At 51.0% G+C, this 19,893-nt stretch overlaps 1 protein-coding gene across 6 annotated transcripts in view; it reads right to left on the minus strand.

Annotated features, from left to right (window-relative positions):
• APBA2 (amyloid beta precursor protein binding family A member 2) overlaps positions 1 to 19,893 on the minus strand; it is a 252,681-nt gene that overhangs the window by 57,419 nt on the left and 175,369 nt on the right. For all 6 annotated transcript variants that reach the window (XM_047738813.1, XM_047738809.1, XM_047738812.1 and 3 more), the window contains one exon: positions 18,391 to 19,396. In XM_047738813.1, coding sequence (XP_047594769.1) covers positions 18,391 to 19,356 — 966 coding nt within the window. In that variant the 5' untranslated portion in view covers positions 19,357 to 19,396. The remainder of the gene's footprint in view (positions 1 to 18,390; positions 19,397 to 19,893) is intronic.

The following is a 19,893-nucleotide window of genomic DNA, read 5'->3' on the forward strand; positions in this document are numbered from 1 at the left end:
TCTTGCTTTACAGCTCACAAGACTGAGGCTTCGCGTGTTGGAGATAACAGCTAGGTTCCCACAGGTCTAGATAGCATCATAAGATGTCGCTGCTGGTTTTCTTCCTTGTCTAGACTGTTACTGTTGTGTTCCTTGATGTCATTCAGTCTCTCTGGCAGGGCTAGAGAAGAATGAAGGGACATGGGACCACCCTCCTGGCACTGATGACACCTAGAAGACTATGGATTCCTAGCTGAACATACCCTTCATGACTACAAACACTACTGCATTTCAAAGGCAGGGATGGGGGTGGGTGGGGAGTTCAGGGATGGGCTCAGATGGGAGGTGGGAAAAATGGGGCTGGGCTTCAAGCATGGGGAAGATTGAGTACAGAGGAAGAAAGGAGGGAATCACCATATACCAAGAAAAATTTAAAACTCAAGCTACAGGAAGAAATGAGGCTTTCCTGAAACAGAGGGGATGCAGAGCTGCAGCTGGGGCCCAGGAAGTTCTGATGTTGGTTGGTCTCTACTTCCTTTGCTGGAAGCCCAAAGAACTGTCTGCACCCCAAGCCCTGTGAACTCTCAGATAATTCACATGGGTCCTGGTTTCATCCTGCTGTCCCAGTATGCCCCAAGGCAGGGCTCTGGGGCTCGGGCAGGTCTGGGAACACTGGCATGCTCCTCTGTCCTTCCTAGCCCTCTTTCTGGGAGCTGAACCCATCCTTTCCTAGAGGAGTAGACTGTGATTCATCTGGGGTCTCCACCCCATTAGAACCCGTTCTGACCAAGCTGAATGGACAGTGCCCCTTCTTGTAGGGCTGAGGATGACTTGGCAATGACTCCTGCCAGGGTCCTCAGGGAGCCAGGATGGTTTCCCAGCCTCTGAGTTAAGTCTTCCCTCTGATTCCTTGGCTCTGCACCTCCCTTTGTGGCCAAAGTAGACCAGGCAATATCTCCTAAAGAGTACAATGGGAGGGCGCCTGGGTGGCTCAGTTGGTTGAGCGACTGCCTTCGGCTCAGGTCATGATCCTGGAGTCCCGGGATTGAGTCCCGCATCGGGCTCCCAGCTCCACGGGGAGTCTGCTTCTCCCTCTGACCTTCTCCTCACTCATGCTCTCTCTCACTGTCTCTCTCTTCTCTCAAATAAATAAATAAAAAATGTTTAAAAAAAAAAGAGTACAATGGGAACTCTTACCTCAAACGCTATTCCCATCCACCTTAATTAAACCCAAATTTGCCACATCCTCCCAGAAAACCTTCTGTTGTCTTATACTCTTGGCTATTTCAAAGTCCATTTAGAGCACATCTGTGTTTCCCCTCTTGTTTGAAAGAGCTCTAATCTGGTGACTTTTCCTAGGCTGAGTTCATGGACTTCATTTCCGGAAGGCCTGCACCATCTTACCAAATGCTGGATGGACAACAGTAATCTCCAAAACGCCTAAAGAAATAAACCAGCCAACTGATGGATGAAAACGGGTCAACCACACTTTTTATAGACTGAATTTGTCCCCACCAATTTCATATATTGAAGCCTAACCCTCAAGGAGAAGGGACATTTGGGATATAATTCGTATTAGATGAGCTGGTAAGGATGTGAGCCTCATGAACAGGAGCCCCCCGAGAGCTCCCTCACTCCCTCCACCATGTGAGGACACAGCCAAAAGGATACCAGATCTGGATACCAGATCTGCTGGGGACTTGATCTTGGACTTCCTGCCTCCACAACTGTGAGAGATTAATGTCTGTTGTTTATAAGCACCCCGTCTATGGTATTTTTGTTATAGCAGCCCAAACGGACTAAGATAACACCACATCTACAAATGTTACAGCTTGGGGTGGAATCTACATTTTCTGCCACGGATGTAGGGCAACAGACTCTCGTCAGGGCGCCAGATGCATTGCGGGCAGAGGCCATGTCGGGCCTGTTGTTCATCTTACATGGGGTGAAGAGTGGTCCCTCTGGGGGAGGCAGCCCCCACGGGGTGAGGGCTTGGGTAGGGAGCAGAGGCTGGGTGCTGTGCCCCCATGCCCATCCTTGGAATGCCTGGCATAGAGCCACAGCTCATGGTGACCATGGGCAATACAGGGTCTGAGATCCACTTATAATGGAGATTTCTCCCCAAAGCTTCTACAGTCTTGACCCTTTCCTCCATGTCAGCGTTTTCTCCACTTATCACCATGACAACCACGTCTCATCATCAACAGCCGGGGCTGTTTTCAGAGAGGTGGGCTTGGGAGAGCCCATCTGGCGCTCTGATTTTCATCTCGAGGGCAAGGCGGGGGCACGCTTGGCAACATGGGGTGCGGCATCTGAATTTAACATCGTAGAGGCCCACGTGGGTTGGGGGTTCCCAGCATCTGAGCGGAAGATGCTCTCTCACCCTTCTGGGTACCCCCAAACCACAGCAGGCAGCCACACCTCAACAAGAGAGGCCAGCCAGGATACCTGAGTCCTTCCCAGCCAACAGGGAAGCAGTCCAGCGCTGAGGGCTGTTCTCGACGCCCCGGGGCTGGAAGCCGCACCAACCATCCACAGGGAGAAGGATGGTGAGTGAAACTGTGAAGTGAAATCTAGCTGGAGGAAATGGGGCAGGACCCCCTCGCCGGCACCCTGAGAACAGAACAGAAATGTGTGGCAGAGACTGGTCAGGACATGCCAGGACCAGGGACAGCTGTTCAGGGTTCGGGATGATTTGCCTGTAATAAAAATATATTCATCTGAATAAATTGCTCTAATAAGTATCTTGGCTCCAGTTGGTGAAGCCAGAGCTAGGAGTTTTTTTTTTTTTTTTTTTAAGTGTCAATTTAGATTTTGTCTGCTTGATTAAATGGAAAATACAGCAATGTAACCCACATGGCTTGACAAGAAAAACAGCAAACAAGCACGCCCGCCCTCACGGCACCTGTAATAAACACCAAACATTCCCAAACAGTCTCCTGAATGAAAAGCACGTTAGTGACACACGGAGGGACAGAGCATCAGCTCAAAGCCAGGCAAGCCACAACCTTCACACTGAACTATGCTGTCTCCCCTCACATGTGACTCCTTGTCAGACACATCCCAGGCTTACAGACAGCTCAGTTTGGTGACAGCCTTCTCTGGGAATCACCTCCCACTCCCTGTTTCCAAAGGCATCAGACATCGAGCAAAGCTGCCTTCCTCTGTCCCACACAGCAGGGGTCAGCCGGGACCCACGGCCTGCCAGGGGCTCACGGAGGGCCACCCTGAGAGCGTCGGCCACCGTGGGCTGACTGAAGGTCTGCCTATTGCGTCCTGAACATATTTCACAAGCCCTTCAACCTGTCCCCTGATAGGCGGGTGGCTCAGAAAAATGACAATATTGTTCTTTTTCTTCTGCCCCTCTTAGAATTCTGATCATTCGTATGACATTTGTCTGGAGGAGAATAAGAGCTTAGGGATGAAGTATTTATTCTTATAATAGTCATCCCCATGGGGGTGATCATATCTTTTTGAAGCCAATCTGTGGCTTCAAAGAATGATGACAAAGTCCATTAGGGAAACCAGCCGGTCAGTCTATCTTTTAACATCTCCGGGCGGGCCTGTGAACAGGAGGGTTAAGGAGAGTCTCTCCCCCCACACTCTCTCCATCCCCTGCCCAGATATTTCATGCAACATACCTATACTAAGCAATTTTGCATCCTCTGTCCAAGGCTCAAGCTTAACTGCGTGTCCTCTTATTTACTCCATCTGGCAGCCCTACCTGGGGCCTGAGAGACCGCCACCTGCACTGAGCTCCCCCAGGGCACACTCCGGGCCTGGCCTGGTTCTCGGCATCTGGTTTGCTAAAACTTCCCCTACCACTTACCACCATGACCACCTAGCATGTCCTTGGCTTTGTCCTTCACTGGTGCCTGGGGTGCTTGGCCCAGCATTTCAGAGCAGAAGCGAATTTTCCTAAACTGACCTCTGCATTTCAATCCCTTATGAAGCACTGTCCAAAGGCTGCACCTAGGGTGCCTGAGTGACTCAGTTGGTTAAGCGCCTGCCTTCGGCTGGGGTCATGCATGATCCTAGGGTCCTGGGATCGAGTCCCACACTAGGCTCCCTGCTCTGCAGGGAGTCTGCTTCTCCCTCTGCCTCTCCTCCCACTCATTCTCTCAATCTCTCTCTCAAATAAATACATCTTTTAAAAAATGTATTAAAAAAAAAAAACAAAAACAAAGGTCACATCCACATGACTGGTCCCAAGCAAGCATCTTGGGTGTCTTTTTTTTTTTTTTAAAGATTTTATTTATTTATTTGACAGAGAGAGATCACAAGTAGACAGAGAGGCAGGCAGAGAGAGAGAGAGAGAGGGAAGCAGGCTTCTCGCCGAGCAGAGAGCCCGATGCGGGACTCGATCCCAGGACCCTGAGATCATGACCTGAGCCGAAGGCAGCGGCTTAACCCACTGAGCCACCCAGGCGCCCGCATCTTGGGTGCCTTACACTGAGGCCCCAAAGACACACACAACAAAAATCTTGACCAGAGACAGCTCCCCATCTAGTGTTGCACAGCTCACCATCCCTGCTGGCTTTAGACCCTCTGTGGGGCAGGCCAGAAGACAAACAAATACACATATGAACAACGGCAGTTCCTGTGTGATCCGGCCTGAGGGGCCTAAGAGGGGAGCCCCAAGGCTGAACCATTAAAGGCTTGGGGGTGGTTCGGTCTTTCTCATCTGAGCACAACCAGGACCCTAGTACATCCCTGGGGGAAATGTAAAATGTTGAGCTGTTGTGGACAACAGTATGGGAGTCCTCAGGAAGTTACACACTGAATGCCTATGTGATCCAGGAAGGCCACCCCACAGAGGGCTGAAAACAGCTATCTACACAAAATCTTGTACCTGAATGTTTGTGGCAGCCTCATTTGTAACAGTTAAAAGGCAGAAACAACCTGAGTGTCTGTCAACAACTGAATGGATGAACAAAGGATGGTGTATCCCTTCCATGGAATATCACTCAGCCAGGAAAAGGAATGAGGTCCTGACATGTGCTAGGACATGGGTGAACCCTGAAAACAGCATGCCAAGTGAAAGAAGCCAGACGCAAAAGGTCACATACTGTGTGATCCCATTTAGATGGAAATGTCCAGAAACAGCCAAATCTGTACCCAGAGAAAGCAGGTTTGTCTTTGGCAGGAGTTGGAGGGGGAGGGGAGAATGGGGAGTGACTGCTGATGAATAAGCATGAGCTCTCCTTTTAGGGTGATGAAAATGTTCTGGAACCAAAGAGAGGTGCTTGCACAACCCTGCACTAAATGTCGCCAAACGCTACACATTAAAATGATCAAAATAGTCCATTTTATTTTATGTGTATATCACTACAGTTTAAAAATAATGTGGATGAGGTATCTGGGTGGCTCAGTTGGTTAAGCATCTGACTCTTGACTTCAGCTCGGGTCTTGATCTCAGGGTCCTGGGATGGAGCCCGGTGTTGGGCTCCTCACCCAGCAGGGAATCCACTTAAGGATTTCTCGCCCTCTCCCTCTGCCCCTCCCTAGCTCTTGCGTGTGCTCTCTCTCTCTCTCCAATAGATAAATAAATCTTTAAAAGTTATTTTTAAACAATGTGGAAAGAATGAATAACCAGAGCCCTTTAAGAACCTAAGACTTACTACCCCTACCTGTAATATTCACTTTAGTTTAGCTGAAGGTCACCCACCAGCTTGTGCAGGACTAAGCCTCTCCTTGGACACAAAGGCCAAGGGAAGGAGGTGGGTTGTCCAGGTGGCACAGAGGCTCTTCCCTCCCAGTCACCTGCATCACACACCAGGATATCACACTTGGATTTAGTTGTGGAAAAGAAAGGGGTTCCAACTCTTAAAGCAAAGCATGCTATGGAACTAAGGAGTCTTTCATTTGGTTTCGTTCAATTCTCAAAGGAAGAAACCGACACTGCCCCCTTTCTAAATCTGTGGCTGGGGAGCCAACGTGGCCGCTTCTCCCACAGGTTCCACAGGTTGGCAGCAAACACTGACATCTTTTCCCATCCTGCCAACTTAAAGGTGAGAAGCCTTGTGTGAGCAGAGTTTAATGACAGCGGCTCTCCAGAGCAGAAGAATGGTCTCTTGGCCTTATGGCAGGCTCTTGCATTCTCCTGGGAGACCTGAGGCCTCTCCCACCTAGCCTAGAGCCCAGCACTTGACATCTGAAAAATGAAGGCAACAAAGGTGCATAAGTCAAAAGGAAATCAAATGACCGATACTAAGTCAATGTTAGAATTCCATTTCCAGGGGCGTTTTTCTGTATTGGACTTGTACACATCTAAAGAGGTCACTGTTCCCAATATGGAATTGCTATGACCAGCTCTCTGTTCTAACATGAGGACTTCTCTCTTTTGGTCAATACTATTAGTCCTAAGTAATAAACAACTCAATTGAACTGTCTAAACCTGTAAACACTAACACAAAGTCCTATGATTCATAATTTGAAAAATACATTTAGTCAGCTAATATGTAAAGAAGATACCAATGACCCAGTTAGCTTCTACAAGTCTACCTGTTCAACTTCTATGATTATACAATGTAGAATATTTGGTTTTCCTAACACTAAGGATAAGAAGAGAGAGTTGAACTAGCTGTTATTTTTTTAAATATACTTATTTATTTGAGAGAGAGAGAGAGGGAGAGAGAGAGAAGAAGCACGGGGAGAGGCAGAGGGACAAGCAGACTCCCCAACGAGTGGGGAGCCTGACACGGGGCTTGATCCTAGGACCCTAAGATCATGACCTGAGCCGAAATCAAGAGTCAGCCACTTGACCAAGCCACCCAGGTGCCCCAGAACTAGCTGTTATTTTAATGATATATTTGACAATACATTTTTATTTGAATGATACCAACAAAGTAGGACCTCAACAATCTTACTTAAAGAAGAACAGACCCACTGCTTTGTGACCACTCACAGCAATGACCACAGGGCCAAATGCGTGCAGTCCACTCATCTCTACTGTGACTACACCAGAGTGGTTTTGATTGGCCCAGAATGTGTGTGTGTGTCGGGGGGGGGGCGGTGTCTGATACTGGTTACAAGGGTTCAGATTGGCTCGACTTGATTTTAGATGATTCAAATTGACTCAGGCCAATAAATAGGCCAAGAGCCTTTTTTCTTTTCCTTTTTTTTTGTTTTATTGTCATAAACATACATAAAATGTATCATTTCAACCATTTTTTTAAAAGATTATTTATTTGAGAGCAAGAGAGAGGCACAAGAGCAGAGTGAGGGGCAGAGGGAGAAGCAGACTCCTCGCTGAGCAGGGAGCCTGATGCAGGGTTCAATCCCAGGTCTCCAGGACCATGACCTGAGCCAAAGGCAGATGCTCAGCCAACTGACCTATCCAGGAGCCCCCCTTTCAATCATTTTTAAGTGGACAGGTAAGTGGGCATGAAATACATTCACACTGTTGAGCAACCCGTTATCACTACCCACAGAACTTTTCATCTTCCCTAACAGAAACTCTGCACCCATTAAACACTAACTCCCCATTCCTGCTTCCCCAGCCCCTGGCAGCCAGCATTCCACGCTTTGTCTCTCTGAATTTAATTCCTCCAGGACCCTCACATGAGGGGAATCATACAGGATTTGTCTTTTTGGGACTGGATTATTTCACTGAGCATAGTGGCCTCAAGGTGCATCCGCGTTGTGGCAGAGGTCAGAATTTCCTTCCATTTTCAGGCTGAATAATATTCTACTACACGTAAAAGTATTTCCTTCTGGTTGTTGTTGTTGTTGTTGTTTAAGATTCTAGTTATTTGAGTGAGAGAGTGGGGGGTGGGGGAGAGAGCAGAGAAAGCGGGAGAAGAAGCAGGCTCCCCAATGAGTAGGGAGCCTGATGTGGGACTCGATCCCAGGACCCTGGGATCATGACCTGAGCCAAATGCAGATGCTTAACTGATAGCCATCCAGGCACCCCAAAATTCTTTTCTTTTGTACTTTATGACTATCAGTGTGGCACAGAAGAAAAAAACAATGCTCCTACCAATATGGAAAAAAATTACCATGCTGTGGTCTCTGAATATGGGCCAAACTGACTCTTGGTTTTGGGTCAGGTCATGATCTCAGGGCTGTGACATCAAGCCCCGTGTTGGGCCCCGTGCTCAGTGCAGAGTCTGCTTGGGATCCTGTCTCTCCCTCTCCCCTCTGCCCCTTCCCCCTGCTCTCTCTCTTCTTCTAAGATAAACAAATCTTTAAAGAGAGAGAGAGAGAGAGAAAGAAAGCAGCAGCGGGAGTGATCAAAAGATCCCAGAAGCACCCAGACACCTGGCATGGGTGTGGCATGGTCCAGGTCTAAGCCTGTCTGACGAAGACACTCGGGCAGGTGAGTCTCGGGCAGGTGACCATTATGCCGCTGACAAATATATATGTCAGCGGCATAATGGTCAAAGTCAGCAGACCCAGAAACTCTGGGAAGGAAAGTTAGGGACAGATGTCTCCCCGCTGCCACCAAGTGCTGATTTGAGGGGAAGCAAGAGACTCAAAGGCTGGGTGGGGAGTATTGGGGTAGGAGTAGGGCTGCACTAGGATTCAGAGTGGGCAAACAAGTCTCAAATCAGAGGCCACTTGCAAGTGTCTGGACCATGGAAGAGGAAGGCTGGCCAAGGAGGGTGAATGGACAACCTCCCCAAACAGTAACATTCCTCCAGCCTTACAACGTCCCAAGCTTCTGTACCGAGCAGCAGCCCCATGTCCGGAGTCCAGTTCAGGCTCGCTGACCTAACCTGTGTGGCCCGACTGCTGTCACAGCAAGACAAGGTGGCCAACTGTGGGGTCAGGTCCAGCAGTGCTTTGGCACCAAAGACGGCATATAGCATCTCATTCAACGTCTCTTCGATGGAGACAGGAACCAGACGCAAGCCTGGACCACGTGCTCCTGACTGAAACCAGAGGAGCCAGACAGGGAGACTCTGTAAGCCCAGTTCCAAACATCCTTCAGCTCCAGCAGTTTGGAACTGGGCTTGGTCTCAGGCGGAGAGAGATCAGCTTCTCTGGTGTGACGGTGGAATCAGCAAATATTCCTGGACCTGGCAGCTTCTGGAGTTCACCCGCTGACCTGGGGCACCATTCTGTCCCACACCTCCTTCTCGAAATTTCTGAGATGTGCTTAGTGTTCCTGAATTGCCCGTGGTGTTATCCACATAGGATTGGGAGGCAGTCTTTGTTCGCCTCCTCTTACGACAGTCCCGTGACCTCTTAAGTAATTGACCAGCCTTGGCCGCGATCTGGATGCTTTGGGTTTACCACCCCATGGCGGCCACGGCCACGTGGTCCCATCTCAGGAGAGGGTCCCACGAGTGACATTACACGTCTCTGAGTCTCGTGTTGAGCCATGTGGCCTTTCTCCCTGAACAGAAGATGTTTCTAAAAATTCCTCCGTGGAGCCTTGCGCTTCCTAGGCAATGTCACGTGACAAAGCAGTTTTGTCAGCCGGCTGCGTCTCAAGCCGCTGGGACATGCGAGGGACTGTGGGAGGTGCCGCAGGGGCCTGAGGATGGGAGCTGGGTGTGGGCTGACTCGCCGCCTCGGTCCCGTACCCAGTCCCTTCCCATTCCCCCAGATCTGCCCAAGCCGCTCACGGCTGACAAACGGGTGCGACTCAGGACAATGCAATTCAGTTCAAGCCCCACCCGTGCTGGGCCTCCTCTCTCTGTTGGCACTTCCTTGGGCCCCTCCCTTCTTGTCCTTATAATACACTGTCCATTTACCTCCTTCAGTTCCCATATGTGACCCTCTGCCCTTACAGCCCATCAGAGCGGCACGGGGGCTTCTCAGCAAGGCCTCCCTTAGCAGCCATGCTGTGTTTGGCCTTCCAGATGCCCCTGCCCCTAAGCTCCCTCCTGGTTTTCCCCTCCCAACTAATGGCCCTTCTACCTCCCTTGTCACCATCATCATCCCACGTCCTGCCCCCCGCCCTGGCTCTCTTTCAGGGCTCTCAGCCCCCATCACAATCCCAGCCCCCAGGCCCCTCCACGTTCAGCATCTCCTGGTTGGCTCACTTCCCAAGCCCCCCTCCAAGCCCTGCAAAGACCCAGAGCCTCTCGGCTCATCACCCCTGCTGCAGCCAGTCCTCTCCTGAGCACCCAGCCCCACCGTGACTGGGAGGTTTCTGTGTGTCTATCTCCCTCTAGAATGAGGTTTGCAGTGAGGGCTTACGTGATTTTAAATCTTTGCACCCCCACTGCCTGGCACATTGCAGGTGCCAAGACGTATGGGCTATTGGGGAAGGAAGGCAGGTGCCAGCAGCCCAGGGAATCTGAGCAGCCTGGCTAGGGACAGTCAGCTTTGAAGGAGAGTGGGAGTTATGTGCAGAAACTCCAGATTGAGGAGAGCGCCTCAGAAGGCCATTTGGAATTAGTGAGAGACCAGTGGCCCAGAGCCCAGCTCATCTGCCCAGAAAGTGGAGTTCTCAATTTCCTATTAGGAACACACTGTGGGAAACCAGAGCGGGCCTTGGAGACGTGTCAGTGTCACCTCGTTTCCCCCAAAATCAGACTGCAGAGAATAAAGGGACTGAGAATGTCCCCAAGAAGGCACGTGAGAGCTGTCTACCCTGGGTAGCCCTGCAGGGGGAGAGGGTCCACCTGAGGAAGGCCTGCAGAGGGGAGAGCCTGCAGACACCTCGGAGCAGCCCCTCCCTCACCGGGCACCTCTAGCCTATCAGCTCTCACTCAGGCCGCACACACACCCGCCCTGACTCCAGTGTTCTCTGGCTTCAGCCCTCCCCTGACAGCCTTCCAGAAGTCAGTGATGCCAACCTGCTTGGGGGTATCCCCAGCCCTGCACAGCTTGGCCCTGCACCCAAACTGTTTGCGGAGCCTCCCCCAGCGGCCTCCCCCACATCCTGAAAAAGGCTCCCCAGACTTGAAATCATCACCGTCACCTCGGGGCAAGCGTTCCATGCACCTGACATCCACTGCAGACTCCAATCCACACCAACGCTGCTCCCCAAAGCCCCAGGGGACAGGCACCTTACTCTCTCTTCAAGGCCTAGAGGTGGGGACATAGCTGTCCGGATTATTGTTAGTGAAAGGGCTCTACATAATTTTCTTAGACAACAAAACAGTGTTTTAGAGACCCTGGCTTTAACTAGATTTTAAAAGCGCTGAAGCAATCCCAGGATCTTGGTGAATAAGCTGGTCCGTGACAACAGTAGCCACCAGCAGTCATGTGTCTTCAAGAGGTTTCACAGAAATCAAATAAGGCCTTTGTGCTGACTCAACAAATAGCCCCAGAGAGATCAAGTTTGGGAGCCTGAACAGATCGAGCGAGGGGCTGAGAACGCCAAGGCCGGAACAGCCTGGATTTTGTCTCTCAGGGTGGCCCCAGGAATCAGTCACAGCAGATGCTATGGGGACCCATCCAGGCACTGGGAGCACAGGAGGCTGGAGAGGGGCACAGGAGCCCCTGGGAACTCTCCCATGCCACCTCCCCATGTGCACAAGAAAGGCAGGACCCGATGTCACAGGTGGGTAGGGAGGGGGGCTGCCCGCAGAATCGGGGGCAGCGCTGTGGGAAGACAGAGACCTACACTCCACAGAAGCTCAGTGGGTGGGCGAGGACCTTCCTCTGACCAGGCCATGCCCTCAGCTCTTGCCCCCAGGCTTTCTCCAGCTCTGTCCTAGCTTGGGACAGATCGGGACAGAATGTACCTGCTCGCACCCCAGGCACAGTGCAAGCATCAGATCCCTTCACGCACCTGCTACCCCGTGGCATGCCAACAGAGGTTACCCGGGAGATAGCGACCTCAGGATATTCCTCTCAGCCCCTCAGGGCGTGGTTCCCTTTCGTATAAAGCAGGTGCCCAGACTTAACTTCCTATGCCGCTGAACAGGACACACGTTGAGAGACACCGGCCCTGAGGGAGCGCTCACAGAGCCACTGCCCACCCCACGCCCAGGCGGGCCGAGGTCACCCACACACCGAGCATCCTCCCTCCGTATGTGGAGCCAGCATTCCTATCACAATCTCGAAAGGTCCTCCACAAGGCAGGCCTCCACTGATTGCCAAATCACAGCAAAGCCTTCTCCACAAGGAGCAATGACAAACGCTTGTACATCTGACGTGGTCTCAGGGCTCGGTACCTCACCTCAACTTAACTGCTATATTAAGTTGGCTATAATGCATTGATCTTCCTTCTTTTTCTATTGTTAGAGGGCTCTTTATAGAAAGCACTGGCTGGAATGATGATAAACAAAAATCTTGAAAACCCCCAATAATCGCAACAGGGGTGGGCTGTGCCGTCCAGCGTGCAGAGCTGTTCTGGACACAGTGGCCGCAGAAATCAAACACCTTGAACTAGATGTCCTGACAGGCGCCCAGCCCATGGAGGACATGGAACAGGACCGGGAATGCCTGCAGCTCCAGAAACCTCCAGAGCCCAAAGGAAGACATTTATGAGAGGGGGACCCTCGGGCATAGAGCAGGTATTTTCAGAGTACCTCTTCTCAAGTTAGATGTCTCAAGGTAACACAGGAAAAAGATGGGGATCCCAAAAGAATCGGTCCAAATCAAACCCCATCCTTGTCAAACCCAGACACATAGTGCATCACCCAGAGACTACAAGAACCCGCCATCCCAGGCCACCCTGCAAATCTGCGGAACTCTCTCGGGTGCTAAGCAAACATGTCTTATAGGAACCTGGAGGAGCAGCCCCTGGGAGCTCCGGTCAGCAAGCCTCTCTTCACAGGAGTTATACCGATGACATACCAGGTCCCCAAAGCCCACCCCTGAGCTGTGGGACCAGCCAGGGTCCCACTGAGGTCCTCCCTCGGCTCACAGCAAAGGTGGGTGCAGGAATGGAAACTCAATCTAGATATTCAATACGAACTAGGCTGGATGAAACTCACAAATTCTTCATGGCCGTATGTAAAAATTAAAATATTTTGTATCAACAAATCTCAATAAAATTAAGGAAAGTGACTCATAGATCATCTCTACTTGATGACTTTGATCCACGGCCTGAGACCTCACGAAGCCAGATGTGGAGACAATTTGATGGCCTGGAAGTCTTGTTGGATGCTGGTCACCACATGGGTGTCAGGACATGTGCATCAAGGCCTTGTTGTTACCAAGTCAGTAAGGACAGAGTAATAGGGGTAGCTGCTCTCCGGGAGGAAGATCGCCCAATTCATTCACCAGCCGGCAGACTCAAACACTCCCTGCCCCTGAAGTCAGCGTCACCTCTTCTAGAAGCCCTTCAAGGACGGCAGGGGGCGGTGGTAAGAAGCATGAATTTTGGTGCAACACAGACTATTTACCCCTGGAGCTGTGTGACCACGGGTGTGGTACTGAGCCCACGAAAGTCTCAACAGCCTCATCTGTAAAATGGGAATAACTGTCATCTCTACCTCTCCTGAATGTTCCAGCACTCACTGAGATCGTCCACATGAAGTCCGGAGCCCCGTGCTGGCCATGACCACCGACACCGGCATCACCTCCACCAGCACCCACGGACTTCCACAAATGGTAGGACAAGAAACATGAACTCCTCAGAAGCCCAGGGCCCCAAAGGTGACAAAGGTAACACCTTTCCCGTCCTCAGCATTTTGGGTGGATGTTGAGTCATCCTGGGATATAGCCAAGAAGGGAGAGACCTCAGGAAATCGTGTGATCTGGCTCTCCATCCTTGAAGATGAGCAACTTGGCTTGTATTTTCCTGATAGGCCTTGCATGGAGAGTAAAGGGCCTGATAATCCAGATTTGGGGGGCAACACTAGCCAAGGGGCCTGGAGGTGTCTTTGTCATAGTGAGTCTGGGACTTTGCCCCACGGCACATGTACAACGAAAGACATGGGAAACCTTTGCAGTAAAGTTTCTCAAACTCATTGGCCAATCAGATGCAGTCGGTTCTCCTTATTCGTGTGAGCTCTTGTCTGTAAGCCTGCTGTGATCTCCATGTGTGTGAATACTGACCCAGCTCCGAGGAGAAATCCAGGATAAGGTTCCTGCAAAGCCTCTGGGCGTCATTTTTGTTGGCCGATCAACGCATCACCTGTTTTATGTGTTTTCCTATTTAGACACTTTTTTTTTTAACGTGCATTCCTCTCAAGTAATTATATCCAGTATTTCTTTATAATAAAACCGGTTGCAAAGAGTCTCACACTTCCCTGACCTCGGAAAATAAGACTGTAAATTTCTCGGGCTCTCGGCCTCATCACAGCACCTTCCTGCGCTCTTTTTATTAGCGGGTCATCTCGTGAACCCCCAAAGTTAGCCACTTCTCCGATGTTTCTTCACACACTATCCGTATTACTTTAGCACTTCCCAGAGCAACCTTGTGTACGGATTGGCGAATTTCCTCTCCCTCTCTCTGACTGTACCATATTGTTGACTCATGGCCAACAGCTCTGCAACTCACACCTACATGAATTATTGAACACAGCGTATTTTCTCCATAAGGCACATCGCAGCCTTCTCGTGCTCAGAAGCATCAGACAGCACGCCAGCACTGCACGTGGGGGTCACTGAGTCATCCCACAGAGAGCACAAAAATGCAAAAAAACCCTGGCACTACAAGGATCATGGGTAGGACACCTGCTTGCTGAGAGCTGAGACGAGAAGGCAAAGGGTCTCCTTGTTCAATCACACGGCTGGGATTGTGCACGCTGAGGGCCTCACATGTTTCTGCCTCTCTGTGCATGCCCACAAATGCTCACAAAGGTGCGACGAGAACTGATTTGAAGCTTACACAAGTAAATGTTAGAGAGGAGGCTGGGTCACGGGTAATGGAATCCACGAGTAACAAGGATCTGCCTGGCTGATGTTAGAACACATCTAACAGGATGCTTTGGGAAATCCTGTCAGGTAGTTCACCTCTTTGATTTGAAAACACTCAGCGATAGAATTCGGCCCTGCCACGTGACAAAATATATAATTTTTTTTTTTTGCTTCTGTTCTCCAAATTTCCCTCAATAATCATGCACTGCTTTGAAACAATTCTTTCTTCCGCAAAAACACTCACGCGCAGGGGCGCCTGGGTGGCTCAGTGGGTTAAGCCGCTGCCTTCGGCTCAGGTCATGATCTCAGGGTCCTGGGATCGAGTCCCGCATCGGGCTCTCTGCTCAGCAGGGAGCCTGCTTCCCTCTCTCTCTCTCTCTGCCTGCCTCTCTGTCTACTTGTGGTCTCTCTCTGTCAAATAAATAAATAAAATCTTAAAAAAAAAAAAAAAACACTCACGCACAGACCCTTGTCCCCCACCATCCCATACTGTCTTTCGGCAACTTGAGCCTATCTCATTTGGGTTCTCTCATAATAGTGCCCCCTCCCCACCCAGTATAGACGTCCTGGTCTCCCCAGCATCATGCAGGGGAGAGGTCTGCCTGCAAATCAAAACCTTTACAAAAGGAAACATGCTGGGCGGCTGGGTCGCTCAGTGAGTTAAGCCTCTGCCTCTGGCTCAGGTCGTGATCTCAGGGTCCTAGGATAGAGCCCCACATCGGGCTCTCTGCTTGGTGGGGGCCTGCTTCCTTCTCTCTCTCTGCCTGCCTCTCTGCCTACTTGTGATCTCTCTCTCTCTCTGTCAGATAAATAAATAAATAAATAAAGGAAACATACTGAAGGAAATATCTGTAGCAATAAGTAACATCTGGGGCATCTGGGTGGCTCAGTGGGTTAAGCCTCTGCCTTCAGCTCAGGTCATGATCTCAGGGTCCTGGGATCGAGCCCCGCATCGGGCTCTCCACTCAGTGGGGAGTCTGCTTCCCCTACCCCCTGCCTGCCTCTCTGCCTACTTGTGATCTCTCTCTCTCTCTCTCTGTCAAATAAATAAATAAATAAATAATCTTTAAAAAAAAAAGGTAACATCTAGAGCATACAAAGTACTCCTAGGAAATAGAAAATCATCCAGACCTCCCCCAAATAAAGGACATACATCGAACATTCATAGAAAAGGAGAAATAAGGAGGCAAGACAAATATGGGGAGATGGTCAGCATTCATGTCCACTCCAGGAATTTATCTTCACGTAATAAACCAGCAGGAAAACTTGGAAGGAGATGTCCCCGGAGGTCGGACGCATAGAAGACAAAGCTATGTGCAACCTGCAGGCTCAGGAGCAGGGTCTGTGCAGACTCATGAATGAGATGGCACATGGCCTGAATGGCACACGCAAAGGTCGGTAAAAATGATGATGAAAATTACACGGGAACACGGAAAAATACTTGCAAGGTGTCAGGTTCTAAGAGGAGGATGGCAAAATTATGTCTGGACTATAGTGACAGCTACGTATGCTATTCATGGTCAGTGCTGGAGTCTGAAGGCGAACACAGGGAAACAGAAAGAGCTCATCTGGGAGGTCAGTGGGAGCTATGGTGGGAACTTTCTCCATATTCCCATTTCTAATTCCACTGTGGCATTTTCCATGCAAGGATGAAATAAAATGCTACACAATATTCTTCAGAGTGGCCACGACGTAACTTTTCCAGCTTTAAAAGAAATGTCAGAGAGAAGAGGGCCACTGTGCTGTATAGTTTCCTCCCAGTGGAAGCCTCCTGCGGTAGGCAGCTGGCCCATAGACTGAGCTTCTGGAAGGAGTTTTTTGGTTTTATTTACCATAGCCTTAACCCAGGCTATGCCACATTAACTGCAGACGGCCCAAGGAAAGGCCAGCATGGGACTCATGCACCCTGGAAGCCCGTTTGAGGCCCCTCTTTGGTTGGCTCCCACTGCATAGCCTGGCTGTCCCCAGCAGGGGTGGTGGGGTAAGGATGTGGGGAGTCAGGGATTCCAGGAGGAAGGTAGGCTGAGATCTGAAGCAAGGAGTCCCCATGTTTCCCACTATACCTACTGCTTCACACAATCTTGCTTTCAAGATGATCCTATCATAGTGGCTGTTTTGGGTCAAATTTCAAAAGGTTCCTCATCTGGAGAAGGGGTCACTTGGGTCTATGAGATGTCAAGACCCAGATCACGTGATGTTCGCTCAGACGAGGCAGAGCCCTCCAAAGGAGTCCTCAGACCCCATGTTCATCCAGGACCCTTGTCAGCCCTAAGCTGGGAATCACCAGGCAGTCTTTCTCTTTGAGGGAAGTCATTTACCAATGAATAAGTAAATCAAAAAAAAGCTATGCAATAATTAACCCATCTAAATGAGCTTTTCCTGTATCTTGAATAAGAGCATTTGCTTTGAGGAGACACTCTATTTAGGGAGAGAAGTTACCCACTCCTCCCCTCAGTACCCCCTCCCCTTCATGCTCTAAAGATTATGTTCTCTTGACAAAAACTTTGTCAGGGAAGTCACCACAACAAAGCATACTATGTCACCCGCCCCAGGCAGCCCCCATGAGTTCCCTGCGGGGTCACAGCCGCTGTTGGGCCATGAGTCCAACTCGGCTAAAGTGAAGATGGCCAGCAACACTTTGGCCTGAAGCCCAGACCTCTGCCCCTGAGCTACCCATCCTTGGGGGGAGCTCCCCAAATCCACTGGTGGAACAGCAGTTTCTCTACAACCCAAAGCCCCCCCTGCAGGCACAGCTGCCCTGAGTTCCAGGAACACCTGTCAGTGAAATCAACCTACATTTAATAATCTCTAAAAAGAACAAAAAGCATCAATAAGCCAGTGCCAGAAATCTAGCAGCAAGTGAATATGACTCATGTCCCAAAGACATGTTCTCAGCATATGTATGTATTTTTTAAACTCATGGACTCCTCTGGGGGAAAAAAATAATAATTAAGGCTTTAAAAATATAAAAGCGTTTCGCTCTCATTTGCCCACAGAATTGGCCAACGAGAAGCTCCTTTACACAAGTGCAATCATCACATCTTCTTTATATATTCACAGAGGGTTTTTTTTTTTTTTTTGAAAAGCAGCTTTTCAAAGGCATCTGTTAGAACACACGCTTACTTTGATATAATGAAGAGGAATACGGTCATGCTTAAATCCACTGGCCGCATCAGCAGCATTTCTTCTCCGCCCCTTTGTCAAACCTTCACATAATTATTTTCAAAATGGTTATTTACAGCTAATAGCCCATAAGGCCAAGCCCCTGAGCTTTTGGAAGAGTGTCACCAGGATACAGTGGCCCCTGTGACATGTGCTCAGGTCACTGTCCCTTGTCACTGGCTGCGGGACCCTGCACGAGCCAGCAGCCTCACATCCTTGCCAACGTCCTGTCGGCCTGAAGAAACCAGCTTGTGGGGGGATGGTAGTGACACGGACCGCCCCCAACCCTGAGCAGACACAGGGCATGCGGGCTAGAGACCCTAGCGGGAGGCCTACTGGCCCCTAGTGGGGGGGGCATCTTCGGGATGGCGCTAGAACATCCACACACCTGCTACATAATGGAACAGATGAAGAATTAAACGCATATTTGAACTATGGGCTTTGGCAACCACACGGGTGACAGGAGAGCATCCTTTACTCTCTAGGTCCCTCTGCCCACCCCCACCCTCGTCCCTAGGATAACCGGCATCCTACCTGCTCTTGGGGCCACTTCGGTCTCTCCTCTGGAGTCCTGGACTTGGTCTTGAAGACTCTCTGGGGGTCTCCGGAGTGCTTGGCCTCCGGAGGAAGGTTCAGTGACTTGGGCCTTCCCTCGTGTCTGCTAGGGCCGTGGCTGGCCTCGCTGGGCGGACTAGCCTCTGTGGAGTCCCCGGGCCCTGGCTCAGGCCCCCGCACCAGTGCATGCTCAGGGCTGGCCTCCCCGGCACTGGTGATGCTGGTCATGCTCAGGCTCATCTTGATCTCAGCCACGATCTGGTCGATGTCCTCCTCCTGGTCCTCCAGGTCCCCGTCCCCACGCCTCGGGCGATAAGGGGAGGCGCTGCCCGCATTCCCGTTGGCCTCCGTTGGGTAGTAGTCCTCATAGCCCTCTTCACTGGGGCAGTAGTGGACACCTTCTTCCTGGTCCTGGGCCTCCAGGACGGAGGCCTCGTCCTCTGGGATAGGGAGGTGGCTGTCCCGGTAATCTGGGCTGCCTTCGTCCCCGTGGCCATGTGGGTGGGGGCCTGCCGAGTCTGTCCACTCCTCCACTGCCTCCTGACACTCATCCGTCTCCAGGTGGCGTGTGCCATGGGCCAGGTACCCCTCCCCGTTGCAGTCCATGCCCTCCAGGTAGCTGTCGTCCTCAGGGCAGTAGCGGATGTAGTAGGTGATACCCTCCTCCTCCTCGGGGAGGCCCTCATCATAATCCTCCTCCTCGGAGGTGTTGTTCACGTAGTCAGAGCTGGAGTCCCCATCGGGGCTGTGGTCGTGGCACCCCTGGTCTGGGGGCGTGGGGCTCTCAGGCCGCAGGGTAGCCAGCTCTAGGCCCTTGGGCACGTACTCCTCCAGGGGCAGCTCTGCATCCTCGCTCTCTGGTTCCTGGCCGTGGGGGATGGGGCCCGGCCTCGCCCTGTGGTCCAGCATGCTGCTCGCCGTGCTCTGACGCTTCCGGTTGGCCATGGCGGACACTCACACTGCCATGGTCACCTGCAGGCAGCCACTGTGGGGAGGAATGTTGGAGAGGACAGTGAGAACCCCACCAAGCATGGCCACCCCAAGAATCGTGCCAGCCCATGGGCTGCCAGCCACACGGGACCCACTGGAGTGTTTGGCCACCATGTTGTTTAATGGCAACGGTAAGACACATCTGTTCCGATAATGCAACATCCCCACCACAGCTGCGCACGCCCACATCAAAGAGAAGAGAGGATGTGCACGGCTGGAGGGAAAGGGGCAAAGGTGAGGCACCTGCCATTCACTGGGAAGACTGCCTCTCTCCCAGAATCTCACCAGCTCATTTAGGACTTCTTGAAAATGCTCACCCAGTTTGGATCATCAGATCAAGTTATTTGTTCTCGAAAAAGAGAGAGAGAGAGAGAAGCTTGCATTCAGAAGACATAATGAGGTCTGATAAGGAGGTACGCTAACTTCCAAGTCTGAATCCTCAATGCTCCCCAAAGGCCCACTCAATTTCCCTCCCCTATCAGCTTGTCTTGC

This window comes from Lutra lutra, chromosome 7 (genome assembly GCF_902655055.1).
Source record: "Lutra lutra chromosome 7, mLutLut1.2, whole genome shotgun sequence".
In the NCBI taxonomy this organism is placed as follows: Eukaryota; Metazoa; Chordata; class Mammalia; order Carnivora; family Mustelidae; genus Lutra; species Lutra lutra.